The sequence below is a fragment of the Lampetra planeri genome, chromosome 40 (genome assembly GCF_965212315.1).
Source record: "Lampetra planeri chromosome 40, kcLamPlan1.2.h2, whole genome shotgun sequence".
Classification (NCBI taxonomy): Eukaryota; Metazoa; Chordata; class Hyperoartia; order Petromyzontiformes; family Petromyzontidae; genus Lampetra; species Lampetra planeri.
The window spans coordinates 6381286-6399240 of record NC_136146.1 but is presented as its reverse complement, the minus strand read 5'-3'; the positions used below and the strand labels follow the sequence as shown (position 1 = coordinate 6399240).

The 17955-nt window shown below is 48.4% G+C and overlaps 1 protein-coding gene across 1 annotated transcript in view; it reads right to left on the bottom strand.

Annotated features, from left to right (window-relative positions):
* LOC144731802 (metabotropic glutamate receptor 8-like) overlaps window positions 1-17955 on the bottom strand; it is a 258412-nt gene that overhangs the window by 42825 nt on the left and 197632 nt on the right. Inside the window, exon 8 of the mRNA XM_078613050.1 lies at window positions 710-849. Within this exon, the coding sequence (XP_078469176.1) occupies window positions 710-849 (140 nt within the window). The remainder of the gene's footprint in view (window positions 1-709; window positions 850-17955) is intronic.

The following is a 17955-nucleotide window of genomic DNA, read 5'->3' as shown; positions in this document are numbered from 1 at the left end:
AGTGGAACGAGAGAGCTGTTGCAAAGAGACAGAGATGGAGCGAGGCAAGGCAACAGAAACACATTAAAGAGAAAGACGAGTGACATGACGCAGCTTGTAACGTGTATTCAGATCTGAACTCGAGCTGGTATTTTCCGCACACCGATGTTTCATGCATAAGGGGGCCACCTGGGCCTCTTGGGTGCCTAAATGTTTGCATGTTTACTTATTCATTTACTAAATAAATATATGTTATTAACCTAGCACCGCCACTGAACACAGCGTTCGTGCCGATTCCAGCACATCATATTGTCACGTTGTGTCTTAATCATCGACGGGTCTATTATCATCATCATCATCAATATTATTACAATCATTATTCCTCGTACACTGACGAGCTAAAAGTTCGGGCGGGGTGCACAAAACAACCAAACCACACAGCCACATGCTCGGCGTGTCTGCTGCCTCCACGGGCGCTCGACACGGATCCGGAGCAATCCAGCAAATGGTTTTGCGGCTCCCTAGGCCCTTTCCGGCAATTTCGTGATTATTTGTTCGCTGATTGCTGGGAGTACGGTGAAGGCGCGGAGAGAGGGGGGGGGGCACGGTGGTGGGGGGGGGCAAGGGGGTGGGGGGGGGGGCAAGGGGGTGGGGGGTAAGGGTGTGGTGGTGGGGGGGAGGGGTGGAGGGGGGCATCTCGTCGTCGACGGCGAGGCGGACGAGGACTTACGTCCAACTTGAGAAGATCAATCCACTGGCCGATGACCTTGTAGCCGGGGCTGCTGGTGTTGGTGAGCTGGTACTGGAAGATGTCGTAGCGTCCGGGGGCGTTGCCATTCTCGTTGAACAACACCGAGGTGCCTGCGCTGCCTGCAACGCACCCGCGACGACAAAGCAGGATCAGAATTTTTTTCGAGTTAAAGCTTTCGTGACCGCAGGGATTCATCTTCTTGGTTCTTTCGGTAAAGTCACGTAGAATGGAAATAAGGAAGTAATACACAATAAAACATAATAAAATAATTATTTTATTATGTTTTATTTTTATTATAAAATAATTATTTTATTATGTTGTATTTTTATTATTTTATTATTTCCATTCTACGTGACTTTTCCGAAAGAACCAAGAAAAGACAGGATCAGAATATTTTGTAGCGGAGGCGACCCGATGAGCTACAAAGATTTTTTTTTGTTCCTCAAGCATGTCCAGTATGGGGCAACGGGGGTCAGAACGTTACAAAGCACGGGAGGGGGGGGGGCACGGGGGGGGGGGGTGCTTCTACTACAGCAGCAGCAGCCTCCACGGCGGGCAGAAGCCGTTCGCTGAGCTGTGTTGCTTCTTTTTCAGAAGCTACCTGGTCACAAATGAACGCTCAACCAAGTGACGTATCACGTGGAAATGCGACAGCAGCCAAATACTCAAAACGCGTTGATGTTGATTCGAATTGCGCAGGGGAAAACCGGAGGACCCGGAGAAAAAAATCTACGCGACCACGGGGAGAGAGAGGAATGCAAACTCCAAATGTACAGCAGGCGTCAGGGTCCGAATCGAACCCACGGTATTGACCCAAAGCATTCCCAATGCTGAAAAATCATACTGCGGGGTCACTTCAAATTGGATTACGCACACAGCAGCAAGCAACATTGCCTCGCTACTGCGAAAAGTTGGTGATGCTTTCTTGCGCAAATAAGCATATAAGAACGATACGTGCGCACCGGGTTCACGTAGGGCCAGGCTTCTTTGGGGACACAGGCTCATGGGTGAGGCCCACATTGAGGAATGAGCCAACACGGGTCGCAATGGTCCATGACAAAGCAGCAAATGCACGCGAAGACGCCGGACTTTTACTCGGAATGAGGTAAGGGCCCTTTGTGGCCACGATGACTGCGTGGCGTCGCAGATCCGTGGGTAATAAACAGCGGCTCCTGTACTCGGGAGCTTGGCAAAAAAAGCAAATTAGTGTTTATGATACGTGGCTTCTTTATCAGCAGACCTCAGCACAATCCCTTTAAGAATATTTTGAATTATATAGTCGTATGTACGACGCATGTATAATACAATGTTTAAGCAATAACATTTCCCCGTTAGAGTTACACACACGAGTGCTTTTGATTCTGACGCACACATCGAGGTGATTTTTTTTTTAGCGTGGATGCATTTTTTCAAATTGACAAAAGTTTATATTGTAAATGATGTTGATTCACTCTTCAACACACCGGTGGGCTAAAGTAGTGAACTATTTGCCTTTTCTAAACGTGACACATGTTTTACTGTTTGGCCGTGTCGGGTGGTGGAGGAGGGTTACGACACATTAATATACAACGCGATCTAACCTCAAAAAACCTTTATTATGAATAATATTGGTCGCGAAAGCCTACGTGTTAAATTGTTATGAATATCGAGATGTTACTTTCCGTTCGCAGACGCAAAATACACAGATCGTGCAAGATGCCACACGGTGCAGAACAATGGGCAAACATCTCAGCTGGTCTGGTTGTGGCTACTCCCAAGCTTCCAGCTCGATGGAAGGTGCTAGATGGAACTACGAACAATTCATTTTTATTTCACCAGGTAAGGTCCACTGTGCTATATAGCTCTTTTTTTTCAGAAGCGACCTGGCTATCACAAATGATAGCTCAACAAAGTGGCTTATCACGTGGACATTTATAACAACGGTGTCCCTAGCAACGCCGTTCATAGCAACAGCATCGGGGAGGTTGCTGGGGAGGTGCTGGACGGAATGTGTTAATGATGCAAGATTGAGAATTGATTAAAAGAATGAGTGATTAGAATGCGGGTTGATGTTAAAGAAATTTACTTCTAAAATTATATTTTGTTCTTAAAAAATCGTTGACGCAATGCTGTTCATATGTAGACATTCATTCGATAACTGTGCCTGAAGATGCTGATGTGCATTGCAAATTTAGATGTTTGCTGCTGTTCGCCAGAACACAGTGTGTGGTGCAAATGAGCAGAACCGGCCCTAGACCTTTGGGGGCCCTAAGCAAAATTTGGTTGGAGGCCCCTTTGATGTATGATTTTTTTCACCCACTCGCTAGCAGTGACTCTAGGGGGCCCTCTGCTGGCCACGGGGCCCTTTGCAATTGCAAGGGTCGCTTAGTGGCTGGGCCGGCTCTGCAAATGAGTCAACGAAATGACGAGGGGGAGAACGGAAAAGTTAACTTGAGTGAATCATTGAGGAATGAGTAAATGAATGAAGCACAAGTGAGATCATTAAGAAAGAAAGCATAAACGAGAGAGTGCGTGAGTGAATGAGAGATAAATGAGAAATGAAGGAATTAAGAGGATTGAGTAAACTCAATGAGTGATTCATTGATTGAATGAGGTAAGGATACGAATGAAAATGTAGTGGTGTAGTGTATTTGTGCAGTGAAGTGGTGTCAGTACTTTAGTGGTGTGGTATAGTGTCAGTTGTATAGTGAAATGGTGCAGTCGTGTATAACAGTGGTGTAGTCTGAAACGCTCAATAGAAGTAAACTAAAAAGATTTCATACTGGTAGGAGCCTCCTGGTTACACCAGCCCACAGGGGATTATTGCGTCCGTCGTGCAGGGAGGGACTGGGTGGGGAGGGAAGGGCTGGGTGGGGAGGGGCTGGGTGGGGAGGGGAGGGTGGGGCTGGGTGGGGAGGGGCTGGTCACCCCGTGGTGCCCTTATAAAACTCAACGTTTGACCTACTCACGCCGGCTTGTGCCCGCCCTCACAGTCGGGCATAATTGCAGAATACACCACGCCGCCGTTGACCCTGGCAATTGACCGAGCAACCCAACGTTCCTACCAGCTCCCTTCGCAGGAATGTGTTAATGTGGCAACCATCATCAAAAATGCAACTCAGGACCTAAAAGCCTCGTTGTGTGTGTTTGACTTTATTCGCAACATATGTAGCCAACCGTGCTCATCGGAGAGGCCATCTCGAAAGAAAACTATCAGAGATGCCTCGACAAATGGCAGGAAAGCTGGAATCAATATCGTGTTCGATCAGGAGGAGACTACTTTTGAAGGAGACGCGTTTAACGAGCAACGTCGCCCTTTTGCTTTGCCTAAATCAAAGCAGTCACGGTACTTTTGGATAAACCCTCGTATGTTGCAACTTTACGCTCGCCAATGAGGCTCCAAATCTGTTCAGATCCTGCTAGAGGCACTGGTGAGCTTACACTGAGCTTTTGGCAGCCATTGAGTTGAACGATATTGTGGCTTTCGATGAACATTATGTAACGTGGCCTCGGACAGGCGGACGTAACATTTCCTGGGCGTCGCCATCAGAAGTATCCTGACGACTCCCAAAACAATCGAAGCCAGAGGTTTGCGAATCGAAGCTGCACTGATATCGCGTGATAAAATGCGTGGAGCTTGTCAGGTTTGGTGTGAAATGCAAAAAAAATGTCTGCACAGTCACTACCCCCACAGCGTCCCTTAACACTTAAATTATTAATCATGATAAAAACTAAAAAAAAGGGTTTGCTGATGACTGGAAAACAGAGTAATTGTAGTCACCCTAATTTTACAACTGTGGTGATATTATAATAAAAAAAAAACACTGTCAGCCTTCACAGACTGTTGGGGCAAGTGCTGTCAGCGAGCACCTATGACGGCTCACACGGGAGGTAGATGGCCAGCACCACGCCCGGCCGCCTTTGTCTCCCCAGTGGCGATGTGTACACACCGCACCAAGTACTCATTTGAGGCTGAGTCGACCTAGGGGAGGCCCGGGACCGGTTTAGATAATGGTCACAGGTGTTGGTCGTGAGCGGTAATCAAACCCGGGTGGCCGGGTTTCGGTCGCGCAGCGTGCTAACCGCTGCGCCACCGCTCCCCACACTTACCGCCACCAGCGCCGCTGTGAAATGACTAACATCGTAGAAAACACAAAGGCACACGGAACGCTGCGAATGCTAAAAAAGCTACACATTATGAGTTTGCTGCTGCCGCTGCTTTATGGCTTTAAAAAAATTACTCAGTCACTCCAGCCAAAGTAACAGTTACTGGAGGATATAAAACATTAACAATGCATGAGGACGGACCTTTTGAGTGCAGCTACATCTCTCTGATGTAATATTAATGCGGTGAAAGCACGCGTGAGGTCAGCGAGAAATAAACATAACACTTAAAAATATCGTGACAAAATTAGCGGCTGTCGCTACACGTAGCACTTTCTCTCGGAATAATTTGTGCGCCATTTGAAGCCTATGCACATACATTTGATAAACAAATGGGTGGGGGGGGGGGGGATATTCAGCGTTTATATATTAAAATAACAAGATTCCCCCATATCGCTCTTACAGATTGTTGCGGCAAGTTATGTTAGCGAGCACCAATGAAGGCCGACACGGCACACGAGGGAGTGGGTGGCCAGCTCCACGCCCGGACGTCTTTGTATCCACAGCGGGAAACTTTACAGATCGGACCAGGTACTTATTCGAGGCTGAGTCGACCTAGGGAGGGTCCAGGACCGGTTCAGATCATCGTCACAGGTGTTGGCCGTGAGCAGGAATCGAACACTGCGTCAAAGCTCCCCACTTTTAAAGAAATATATTTGTATCAAAACACGGAAAACATGCTCACGAGTTAGCAATTAGTGAACTGATTTTGACTGGAAAGCCATCGACTGCAATGTTCTATCGTGCAATTATACAAAACTCAATTTCGAAATGACGCGATTCTCCATTCACTTACATAATTCTAATTCGTGAAAGTATTTCCGTGCCATCAGTCCGCGCTACATAAAATCACCCCCAATGGTTTAAATGTAACAACTTACAATTTAAAAAAATCTGAGCAAGGCGGTCCAATAAATGAGCAGCCTTCCCTTCTCAGAATTAATTTTACAAACTGTGAACTCTCCAGTAACAAAAAAAAGAAATGTGTGCAAAGTGTAACCCTTTAATTAATTGTTCTGACCGCTGCCAGACGAAGCTTCAGAGCTCCCCCATGGGTGGCAGTACACACAACAATTTGCCCGACCACAATTTGCCCCACCGAGCGATTAACCTGCGGTGTTGCCCATCCGTACGGCTTGGTGAACAGCTGCAGCAGTGACGGGGGGCTAAGGAACGCGTGTCGTCCGTTTAATTGCCACGCCGGGACATCGAATCACGGTGGCGACATGTTAACGAATTCACCTGGTATATAGCAGGTCGTGGGTTCGATCCCGACCCTTACACCTGTTGTATAATTGGAGTTTGCGGTGTATCTCTCCATCGTGGTCGTGTGGATTTTTCTCCGGGTGCTCCGGTTTTTCCCTCCATATGCATTAAGAGTATTTGGCTGATATACATTCACACATGGTGATAAGCCACTGTGTTAAGCTGTCATTTGTGGCCAGTTCGCTTCTGAAAAAGCGCTATGAACGTCAGTGGGCCTTACCTGATTAAATAAAAACATGTTAATAGTTAGCAATAGTATAAATAAGCCATTGCCCAATCCAAAGAAAGGCATTTTCAGACCAACGTACTCATGGGAAATTGTTGTGTCTGCGAAAAAAGGCCGCCTCATTTTCTGACAAAATCAATTAGCAATTACTTCCACAGCCTCCAGATTTTTTGTTTATTTTTAACTAGCCCCCCCCTCCATCCTCCCCCCCCCCCAGCCCCCCCCCCCCGACCCTCACCATAGTGATCTTACAAACACAGCCGTCGGTGATTGTAACGATAGCAGGGAACAGAACATGTTGGGCTCCCTAAGCTCTCAGGCAAAGGCGTTTCCTCTCGCACGCGCGCGTGCGCTCCATGCTCGTGCCCCCGAGTACAACGTTCCAATCGATTCTTCACAGATGGGAGAACAACTTCACCGAGTCTCAAGGGTTTTTTTTCTTTTTCAGGAGGGTTCCTGCCACTTTGTTTGAACGTTTGGCCAAATTTCGCTCACGAGCCTTTGGCCTCGAGCGGGAGGAAACAGGAACAGAGTCAGAATCTTCTATCATCCGAGAGAAATCCGATGAGCTATGAAGCTCTTTTTCAAGGATGTCCAGTAGGAGCGGATCAGAAAGTCACAACATCAAACAACCCGATAACCCAGGGAGAAAACCCCCAGCACCACGCGTACGAGAGAGGTGTCACACGAAGCACAGCGTTCTTCACTAATTTTCAGGGGGCACTTTCGCCGATGAGACATCGTCAGCATGTGAGGGCCCTCCACACATTTGACACCATTGTTCGGTTTGACGGCAGCACGATGATGATGCTGATGATGGGTGTTGTTGTCACTCTTTGTATGTTGTCGGGGGCTGCACGTCAGGGGCCGCACTCAAGGCCACCAGAGGCCGCCAGTGGCCTGCGGGGCCTTGCATTGAAGAACGCTGCGCTAAGCATTGCCATCTCATGGCCGAACCTCACTGCGGCACCACGCCTACGACACCTGGCAAGCCCCGGTGATCACCCATTCAAGTACTAACCAGGCTCAATCGCCCACTTGATCCAGGATTTGAACTCGCGACCTTGTGATTGCGAGCAGCCCGCCCTACCGCTGAGTCACGGAGACGGCACGAGGCATTGTAATGCCGCATAATGCGTTCTGTGTGTGTTTGTGTCTTTGTCGTGGCGAGGCAACGGTCAGCGCCCTGCGCTACGAACCCGGCAGGCCGAGTTGGATTCCCACTCAGGGCCAACAACACCAGCGATGATTAGCTGAACCGGTGCTGGGCCTCCCCTAGGTCGACTCAGCCTTGAAACGAGTACCTGGTGAGGTGTGAAAATATCGCCACCGGTTAGACAAAGGCGGCCGGGCGTGGTGCTGGCCACCCATCCCCTCGTGTGCCGTGCCGTCCTATCATAGCTGCTGCTCGCTAGCAGCACTTGCCTCCACAGTCTGTTAAGGCTATACGGGGGGTCTTTGTATTTGTTTACACGCCTGCCCGCGAACCAAAGATGAACAAAGCTTATTTCGCTTTGCCGTTGATTTCTTTTTTTTATACAAATCACCCACTCAGCAGATATCACGAAAAAAATCGCTGACAAGAGTGAGAATTATGCATCAGGAGTGGCAATTACTTTCGCTTCCTAATCAGGATGCCGTTGAGCATTCTTGCATAGGCTCCTGCGGAGTCTTTTTTCGCGAAAAAAAAGGAGAAGAGACGGATCAACAATCTTAACGTCCGGCCCGGATGGAAGCACACATCGATACGATGCTTCCACTAAACCGCACCACGTCCAGTTTACATTCAGCACCGTCGCAATTGGCAGCCCCCGTGACCCCGGATACTTGAATAACATAAGCACATCTTCACTCGCTGCAGACAACGTCAGCGAAACGGAATGAAAATTAATGATAAAAAATTAACCCGCAAAAACAAAGTTTTTCACTATAAATCCTTTATATGCGTGGCGGCTAGAGTCCTCTCGTCCTCTGGCTTGAGATGGCTGCCACCTATGGGTCAGATGATTGCCTGCCACCATTAAGCAATTGGTAATTAAATATAAAAAAAAAAATCCTAAAAAGTGTAAAGTTATGGAAAAAAAATTTCACGAAAATAAATTGTCACGCACAACGAGTCTGTGTGCAAAATGTCAGCTCGATTGGATCACGGGAAGTGGGTTAAAAATCGACCGAAAGATTTGCACGGTCGTAAGCGTGCAAGCAAGCAAGCAAGTGAACTTAATATAAATGATTTAATAACGACAAGCATCTCACCAACTGCGGCGCTATTGCCGGCCCAGTGGCGGCAGTGCGAGAGAGTGGAGCTGTGTGGACATCGCAGTCGAACTCAGCACGTCACTCCATGTCACTGTTTGCGGTGTACACAGCAGGAGCGGTGGCGCAGTGGTCAGCGCGCTGCTCTACAAGCCCAGTGACCTGAGTTGGATACGCAGAGACCCGGAGTTCGATTCCCGCTCACGGCCAACACCAGTGGCGAATATCTGCACTGGTCTTGGGCCTCCCCTCGGTCGAATCGGCCTCAAATGACTACCTGGTGCGATGTGTAAGACGTCACCACCAGGGAGATAAAGGCGGCCTGGCTTGGCGCTGCTCACCCATCCCGTCGTGTGCCGTGCCGGCCATGGTAGGTGCTCGCCAACGGCACTTGCCCCAACATAATGTTAAGGCTATACGGGGGATCTTTACCTTTGTACTCGGTAACATCCCAGAAAACATGGAACGTCGGGCCAACTTCGAGACAAAGGTTCCAACCAACACACCGATGTCAGTGGCCAGCGTAGCATGTTGACCAATACTCGCCTCGTTTGTTATTCACGAGACAAATATATATAATTGGCCGATGTTTCGGGCGATTACCCTTCTTCAGAACAGAGAAAGAGCAGAAGACAGACATGCCTTTAACAGACGCGAGACTGCCATTCACGCGGGGGTCGTGACTCAACACGTGCATCTATAAAACAAAACAACTTCATATATCGGATTCCAAACCATTCGTTCGTAAACAAATGCAAATGTTTGCCCCTTCGACGTCCCTGATTTGTCTGTACGGCATAGAGCCAACTTGCGTTCTTAAATGAAAGACCGCGGATTGTGGAGCAGAGGCCCAAAAGCGCAGCATGCCCAGTAATGAACGGCTGCAATAACGTGGCGATACATGAAGAGCACAACGCGTTTCTTGGAATTGAGCAAGGTTGCTATGAGACGTCGAGAAGGGAGACGATGGGAGGGAATATTCAAAGTGGAGCCGTGCGAGGGGAATGAGCAGGAATTGAAGTGACGTGACCTACGGTGCAGTGAGTGGGTAAGTTGATTCTAGATTTGAAGCTTTCGTGACTGCAAGGATTCATACTCTTAGTTCTTTCGGTAAAGTCACGTAGGTAAAAAAAAATGAAATTAATAAAAAATAAAACAATAAAAATCACGACGTTTCGGAGGCAACACAAGTCTCCGTCATCAGGTGGGACCGTCACAGCCAGATTTGCTGCATCAAGTGATTAATAAAAATAAAACAATAAAAATCACGACGTTTCGGAGGCAACACAAGTCTCCGTCATCAGGTGGGACCGTCACAGCCAGATTAGCTGCATCAAGTGAGGGCTTACATCTTAAATTCCGCCTTCACTTGATGCGGCAAATCTGGCTGTGACGGTCCCACCTGATGACGGAGACTTGTGTTGCCTCCGAAACGTCGTGATTTTTATTGTTTTATTTTTATTCATTTTAATTTCATTTTTTTTTACCTACGTGACTTTACCGAAAGAACTAAGAGTATGGGTAAGTTGAGTTGAGGAGTGGGGTAGCGGTGGTGCAGCGGTTAGCACGCTGCGCCGGTTAGATTGCCATTCACGGCCACCAATACCGGTCACGATTATCTGAACCGGTCCTGGGTCTCCCCTAGGTCGACTCAGCCTGAAATCACTACCCTGGTGCTGGCCATCTAGCCCCTCGTGTGCCGTGCCGGCCTTCATAGGTGCTACTCGGTAAATAGCACTTGTCCCAACGGTCTGTTGAGGCTACACGGGAGATCTTTGTCTTTGAGGTATTGAGTGGGTGAGTGAGAGAATGCGTGAGCTAGTGAGCGAGTGAGTGAGTAAGTGAGTGGGTGAGTCAGTGAGTCGACAAGTAAGTGAGTGGGTGAGCGGGTGAGTGTGTGGATGTGACCTGCAGCCTCACAATGGCCGAACAATGGTTGAGTCCCCAACATGGGAGGAGGAATCATTAAATGAGTGAAGTTTGTGCAAGAGAAGAGCGTTAAGGTGCCGACTGACTTTTCGCGTTCAGTTTGTTCTCCTTCCGATTTGCACTGATGGCTACGTACGGTGGTGTGAAAGAAGTTCAACACACATGCACGCACGCGTTCGAGATCAAGTTCGTTTTGTGTAAACAGTAGAGGAGGCCACAGACAGCAAGGGTGGAGGAGTCTCAGTCGCAAGAGTGACTGGGGGGGGGGGTGGTCACCAAAATGACTAAAGAAAATAAACTAATTACAATAAAGCACCGTGCAGCAACGGTGCAAAATATAAATCGGCGCGCAATAAAATCGAAAATATTACACAAACATAAATCGGCGTGCTTGTAACGACGGGAGTCTCCGCAACGTAAGTCGGCCCTTCGCCAACGGGCCAATAAAAGTGACGGATGACGAAGACGTTTTAGTTTCAGAGGATTCGTTACGGTGCTCGTTCGGCACCCTGTTGCGGAAAGCGGACGCAAGAGCGGACACAGCCGGTTGTGTTGACGCGACGAGGGGGCAGCTATCTGACGAGAAGTGGCATGAGCGGGAGCGCCCGGCAGTGAAGTCCATTGAGGCGTTATCGTGGGGTGACTTCAAAACAGACGCGCTAGAAACATGATATTTATTCAGCGCGCCGGCAAATAACGATAATATATAGAACTCGATGCTCCAAACTCCAGAGAGGAAGGCTTCCCAAGCGGCCATTATCGCGAAAAAGTTCAGCAACCGTCGCTTTCTCAATAGTTCCAACAAAACAAGAAGAAAAAAACCACCATTTAATGCCGATACAATGTTTTTCTCAATTAAGTGCAATAAAACAAAATCACGCGAGGATAAGTGCTAGATTTTACGGTCATGCTGTGTGTTCCCGCAGACGTGGTCCATTTGACGTGAGGTCTTGGGGGAAGTTAACAAATAAACGGGCAACCCGTGACCACTCTGCCCCCGTCACCAGCGGAGCGAGCGAACCGACGGTGCCTGACGCGAACGTAATAATCGTTGGCGTCGTCGTCGAAAATATTCGCGAGAAAACGAATAAAATGAGACAATACGCATCCTTAGCACATCTGCCCCCCCCCCTTCCAGATTAAAATAAATACAAATTTCGAAAAAATTATATATGAAAATAATATGTGTGGATGTGTAGGATGCGTAGAATTGTCTATATATAAATACATATGAAATATATTTTATATATCGATATAAAAAAAATCAACACATCCCATCAGCCACATGCCCCCTTCTGGGAGTATGTAAATTCATCAGCATTGGTTGAGCACGAGCAGGCTCTGGAACCTAAGGCGCGCCTCGAAATTCTCATCCCTGAGTTCCACAAAATACGCAGGGCAATGCTCCTTTCAGCTTCGATACACACTGCAAATACAATTCATTGCATCGTCTCTGCAATCGAGCAGAATTCCCGATGCATTGTTCTCACGCGCAAACAAGGTGATGTTCATCTCCTGAGCCAGTGGTGGAAATTACACGTTCCTATGGCAGGGGCGAGTCCATCCACAAACACTGTTGACGTCCCTGCAAAGTGACGTCCCCTTTTTATCGACCCCGAGTGAATGATGGGCTGCTTTTGTCCTATCACGCTCTTCTCCCATCGGCTTCATTCGAGTTGCGCTGTCGTCATCACGTGACGAGAAGATGGCGTGTGAATTCGGGTCTCTCGCAAATAGACACCGCGTCACGCGGTGCTATAAACATTGCAGAACTACTCCTGAGATCCCTTACAGCGCCCTCGGATGCATGCGCGCACACCAGGGGGAGCACCGTTACATTACACCCTGCCACGGAGAAATGTTTGCCACATGGCAGACAAACACGCAATTTTTTTTTATAGCCGGGATGCAGCCAAATGAAGTGGACATTCCACTGAATGTGATGTTGTTTTGCTCAGCCATTGGCGACCTGGCTGAGACCATCAACTCCCTCCGCTCGGTTGGAATCACGAAAGCCTAAACCCGGAGTCGGAACCAGGATCTCAACGCTCCGAGCACTGAACCACCTGGCTAATTGCCTTATTTTCAATTCACATTTTAACGGACTACTTGGAGTCACTCCTTTGAATTGTACGTCATCATAGAGGCTGTGTTTAAAATAATTGTCGTACCTATCTCAATTGATGGAAAATTTAATTTGACCCAGGTGTCCCCTTGAACAACAAATAATACTTTGTTTAATCTGAATGGAAGGCAAAGGGGCAGCTCTGCAATTGCTTGCTCACGCCGCTGCTAGCCAGAGGACATTCCACTAAAGGCCTCCACAAGAGACAGTCGCTAGAGAACATCGCTAGAAGCCGCCGCTAGAGGCATCCACGAGAAACCTCCACTAGAGGCCGCTCTACAGAGCCCCTCTGGAAGGTCTATTTGGTCTCACCTTTCACGCTGGCCAAACATCTTGGGAGACGGTGGGGGTACCCACACTTTGCCCGACCACGAATAACTTACCAAAACGACTAAGCGTGGTGTAATAATAAGGATAATTTAAATTTTATATCACACCGTTTATGACAATTGCGTCCCACAACTTTGTACGTCAATAATGCATCCTGTATGCAGCGACTGCCAAGCAAGTGAAAACCCTCAGAAAATAAAAATGAACAAGCAAGTGAAGAAATGGCACCAGCATCCAAAAGGCACAAACAACGCAGAAGTTATCACAATGGAGAAGTTAGTCCGTTAAGTCTCCGCATGCCAGACTTTATACTGCTTGGTGGGTAGATGATGTTGTGGGTGGAGGGAGGAAGAGGAGGGATGGGTTTCACAAACTCGCCCGTCATTTCAAATATCCACGCGTCGGGATATCGAGTCTCCGGATCGCAAGATCCACGTCGCTGGCCATCGCAACGCGGCCGCGTCAAAGGACTCTAACTCGGGTGGTTTAAACAACACGACCGGACCAATCGAGTTACCCTTAGAGAGATCCTTTTGAGCCTCCGTTATATATACTGTGTACTTAAAAAAAAACCTGGCCTACGTTCCAAGGGCTTACGCGTTCCGGTAATCCTGTCGCAGTCAGGGGAAAGTGAGCGTCGTCGTGTCGATACCCCCGCCGTTTGGGAGCGGTTTGGGCACTCGGATTAATGTCTGGCACCTCCCTGTCACGGACTTAGATCCACGGTCATTTAAATGTTTTCTCATTAACATCATCGATTGGGGCGAATTGATCGGTTAATCAGCATTGATTTCCAGGTTGCGGGGCCGGGCCGTGCCACTGTGTTAATGGAGAAGTCGCCTGCTTAACGGATGACCTTCCACTTGTTTGTTTCGCGAGCAATAATGCGTGGCCGTGTTCCGCTTTCACTTCCTCCCATCCCCCCCACCCCCCCCGCAAAACCTACAGGCTGAAACATTTTAAAATCCTTTATATTAAGTTCACTTGCTTGCTTGCGCGCTTACGACCGTGCAAATCTTTCGGTCGTTTTTTAACCCACTTCCCGTGATCCAATCGAGCTGACATTTTGCACACAGACTCGTTGTGCGTGACAATTTATTTTCGTGAAAATTTTTTCCCAAAATCTTACACTTTTTAGGAAAAAATAAATTATATTTAATTACCAATTGCTTAATGGTGGCAGGCAATCATCTGACCCATAGGGGGCAGCCATCTCAAGCCAGAGGACGAGAGGACTCTAGCCGCCACGCATATAAAGGATTTATAGGGTTAATTTTTCCAGCTCTCCCATTGCGTGCCAACCACATCCAGGGACCATGGCTCGCCCATCGCTGCCTGGTGTTGGTGGCATCTCGGTGGTACGTTGGTAACGGCGATAGCCAGTGGAAATGCAGAAGTCGGAAATGCACTCGTGCAGCGGATACGTTGTGGGATATGTCCGTATGTTGAACTTCTTTTGCACCGTACGTAGCCAACCGCGCTAATCGGAGGTGCGGGGAGAAGGACAACAAGCTAAACACAAGAAAAGCGGTTCTAAAAAAGTGAGTTTTCAATTTGGGTGATTTCAAAGGATCGGGGTAGGAAGCGTTCTGAGGAAGTGTTGGTGTGGCCCACGATTGTACACCGGGCCCATTTCGATCAGTGGCGATGCCAATCACAACAATGATCATCAAGTTCATAAGAAAAGGCTTCACCTTTTCTGGCATAGATACAGGAGGTGTTAAGGTGTTCATACGTAAAATATACGCAACTATTACAAGGCATCATGTCTGCATTAAGCACACATTCTGGTCTTAAGACGGGTGTGCTCTGTCCTTGAAACTGATTGGCCTCCAAGAGATCCAGCCTTTTTACATGGCTTTGTCTCATCAATGGTATCGACCAAAAGTCTGCTACGAAGGCAAACAGGACAAGAAGGATGCGATGTCTATAAAAGGGAACCATGCCGTTTTATGCATCCCATAATAATAATAATAATGATGCGTAACATTTCGATTTAAAGCTTTCGTGACTGCAGGGATTCATCTTCTTGGTTCGTTCGGCAAAGTCACTTAGAAGGAAAATAATAAAATAATAAAAATAAAACATAATACAATAATTCTCACGACGTTTCGGCCACAACGCAAGCAGCCGTCTTCAGGTGGAGAACAGGTCTGTCGAGAAGACTTTACCGAAAGAACCAAGAAGATGCATAACATATTCAAGAAACGACCATCTCACCGCCAGCTGAGCAACGGCGACGTTTCGTGTGGTGGCTGGGTAAGAGACACTTACTGGAGTCAAGAGAGACGCAAAGCCGGCAACCGCTGGGATCGAACCTGGCTTTTTTCTCCGGCCGCCAAATCAAACCGCGATCAAAGTGCGGTCCTCAAGTGCGCCTAGTCGACGGTTCTCAACGCGAGGTTGCATCGTCGAGTCGACGAGTGGCGCCCGCTACTGCTGTGCTGCACCGCGCTTGAGTGAAGAGAATCCACCAAAGTGTTTGTCGAGCTGGTCCGCCGCGCTGCTGCGGTCGTCGCGAGTTAAAACTCCGGCGAGGGGGGATTGAATAGACTCGTCCCTGCCGTAAGCACGTGGAGTGTGCAGCGGTGGCCGCCGACTCTCTCAATGGTCGTTTGGAGCAGGAGGGCGCCTTGGGTTTAGTTAAAGGAGCTGGGTGGGAGTCCCGGAGCGTTGAGGCCCGTGCAGTTTTGGCAAGCCCCCCCCCTCGCCCACCCCGGGTTACTTGAAGTCAATTAGAACACTTTCAGAATAAGTTAAAACAAAACACATTCAATGATTCAGGGATCCCTCTTTACCCCATTATGTTCGTTATCTTTCCCCGCGCCCTTTCCTCCCCGTGTCAGCTTCCTCGTTCTCGCTCGCGGTCCCCACTTGGGTGTTGGGGGGGGCAGAGAGCCCCCCAACCTCCCCCTGGCCCCCTCGTTAAGCCCCTGGCATTCCGACCTCGGAGTTTTGGCTCGCGGAGTTTCTGTCCCCCCCCCCTCCTAACCCCCCCATGCACTGTGACCGGTTCTTTGTCCTGTGCGAGTGTAGAGTCGCAATGCACAAACATGTAACGAATCTGAACTGCGTGTCTAACAATTTAAAACGAATGTATATAATATATATTTTACATTTTCTCGATGTAATAATAATAATAATGAGGAATGCCAGCTCGTAACGCGTGCCTCACGGTACGCGCTCGTTCTCGACGGGAGAGGCGCACTCGGGGGCGCAGCAGCGTGGAGGAGGAGGAGGTTACGGACGACTCAGGGACGAAAGCAGCAGCAGCAGGAGCTGAAGTGAACCACCACCACCACCACCCTTCCCAATAGTCAAGAGAACGCGGTCGCCTCCAGCGCAAGCTCGCGCGAGCAGACAGAGGCAGAGACAGAGAGAGACAAAGTGATGGCGCGGTGAGGTCAGGTGACAGGGGCAGCTTGCGCTGATGGAGCGCCGGCATTCGTGTGTTTGCTCTCTGCATTCGGGGGGTGGGGGGGGGCATCGGCTGCTCTGGAATATTTACGCGAAACCGAGAGCGGTCGGGTCGCTGGTGTGCTCCATCACCGCAGTGGGGACGAGAGCGGCACTTTGAAGGGATCTCGGACGCAGCTCCGCAGTGTCTACTTCCCGCCAGCCGTTTTCGCGAACGCGGGGGTGACGGCCAGTGAGTTACTACTTCAGCACACCGGGTGTGTTGGAGAGTAACAGGAAGGATTTTTTTTTCACAATTATGTAAAATCGCCTGATGTAGCTGCTTGTTGTTGTTGTTGCTGTAATCACCAGCGAAACGTCACATTAATCATTGTAAACGTTGTGGGTTTATTTTAACACGTAGGCTTTCGCGACCAATATTATTCATAATATAGGTTTTTGGGTCAGATCGCGTTATTTATAAATGTGTCGTAACCCTCCACCACCCGACACGGCCAAACAGTAAAACATGTGTCACGTTTTCAAAGGACAAAATAATTCACTTCTTTAGCCCACCGGTGTGGTGAAGAGAGGATCAACAGCATTTAACTCCCCAACACACCGGTGGGTGCTGAAGTTGTAACCAATTTGCACCTTATGTTTACGTGACAATCTAACAAACGCAAAAACACACCTCTATTACGCATAAACATTCGTCGCGAAAGTCTACAACGTGTAAAATGTATTTGCAGAATGATGAATGTGCATACAAGGGGACGGTGATGTTTAATGCAGATCGCAATGATGAATAACGCAGTCGAATGCACCAGATGCATTCCACATGGAAGAGCGCGTTGACTCTTGAACTTCTCGAGTTTAGTTCGCCGTACAAACAAAATGTTACAACTCCCCCCACCCCCATCCACCCACCGTCTTTGTTTGAATAATGTAAATGTGATTCTTGAGTCGTTTTCATCTTTCCGTCCTTATTAATGTTTAAATATTCTAACTTCATCCGGGCAACACAGCTGCATCCACTGTTATCATCATCGTGGACCAAGCAGACTGGAACATTCCACGGGAACAAAGCACGAATGGACATCTCACTTGCAACTCGGGTGGTCCCATCGAACGGCAAGGAATAGCATCGGATTTGTGGCACCTGTGACCACCCATTAATGACCTCCCACGCCCAATCTCCATCGAACCTCGGAAGCTAAGCAAGTAAGAGACTGGCGAGCACCTGTATGCACGTTGCGTGTAGTCACTTTAAGATGTTTCTTGTTCATGTTTTTGTTTGGTTGCGGTTGCACCAGAGTCAAGAGCCGCATGGCTCACAGGGTTATACCCCATAAATGAAACTGAAAACTGAAATGTCCGTTGAACATCTTTCACAACGTACGTAGCCAACCGCGCTAATCGGAGGTGCTTGGGAAGGACAACAAACTAAACACAAAAAGCAGTTCTAAAGAAATGAGCTTTCAATATAGAATTAGAAAGTGCATAGCTCCAGTGGTTTCCTTATATAGGAAGGTAGAAAGTTCCAAAAACGCA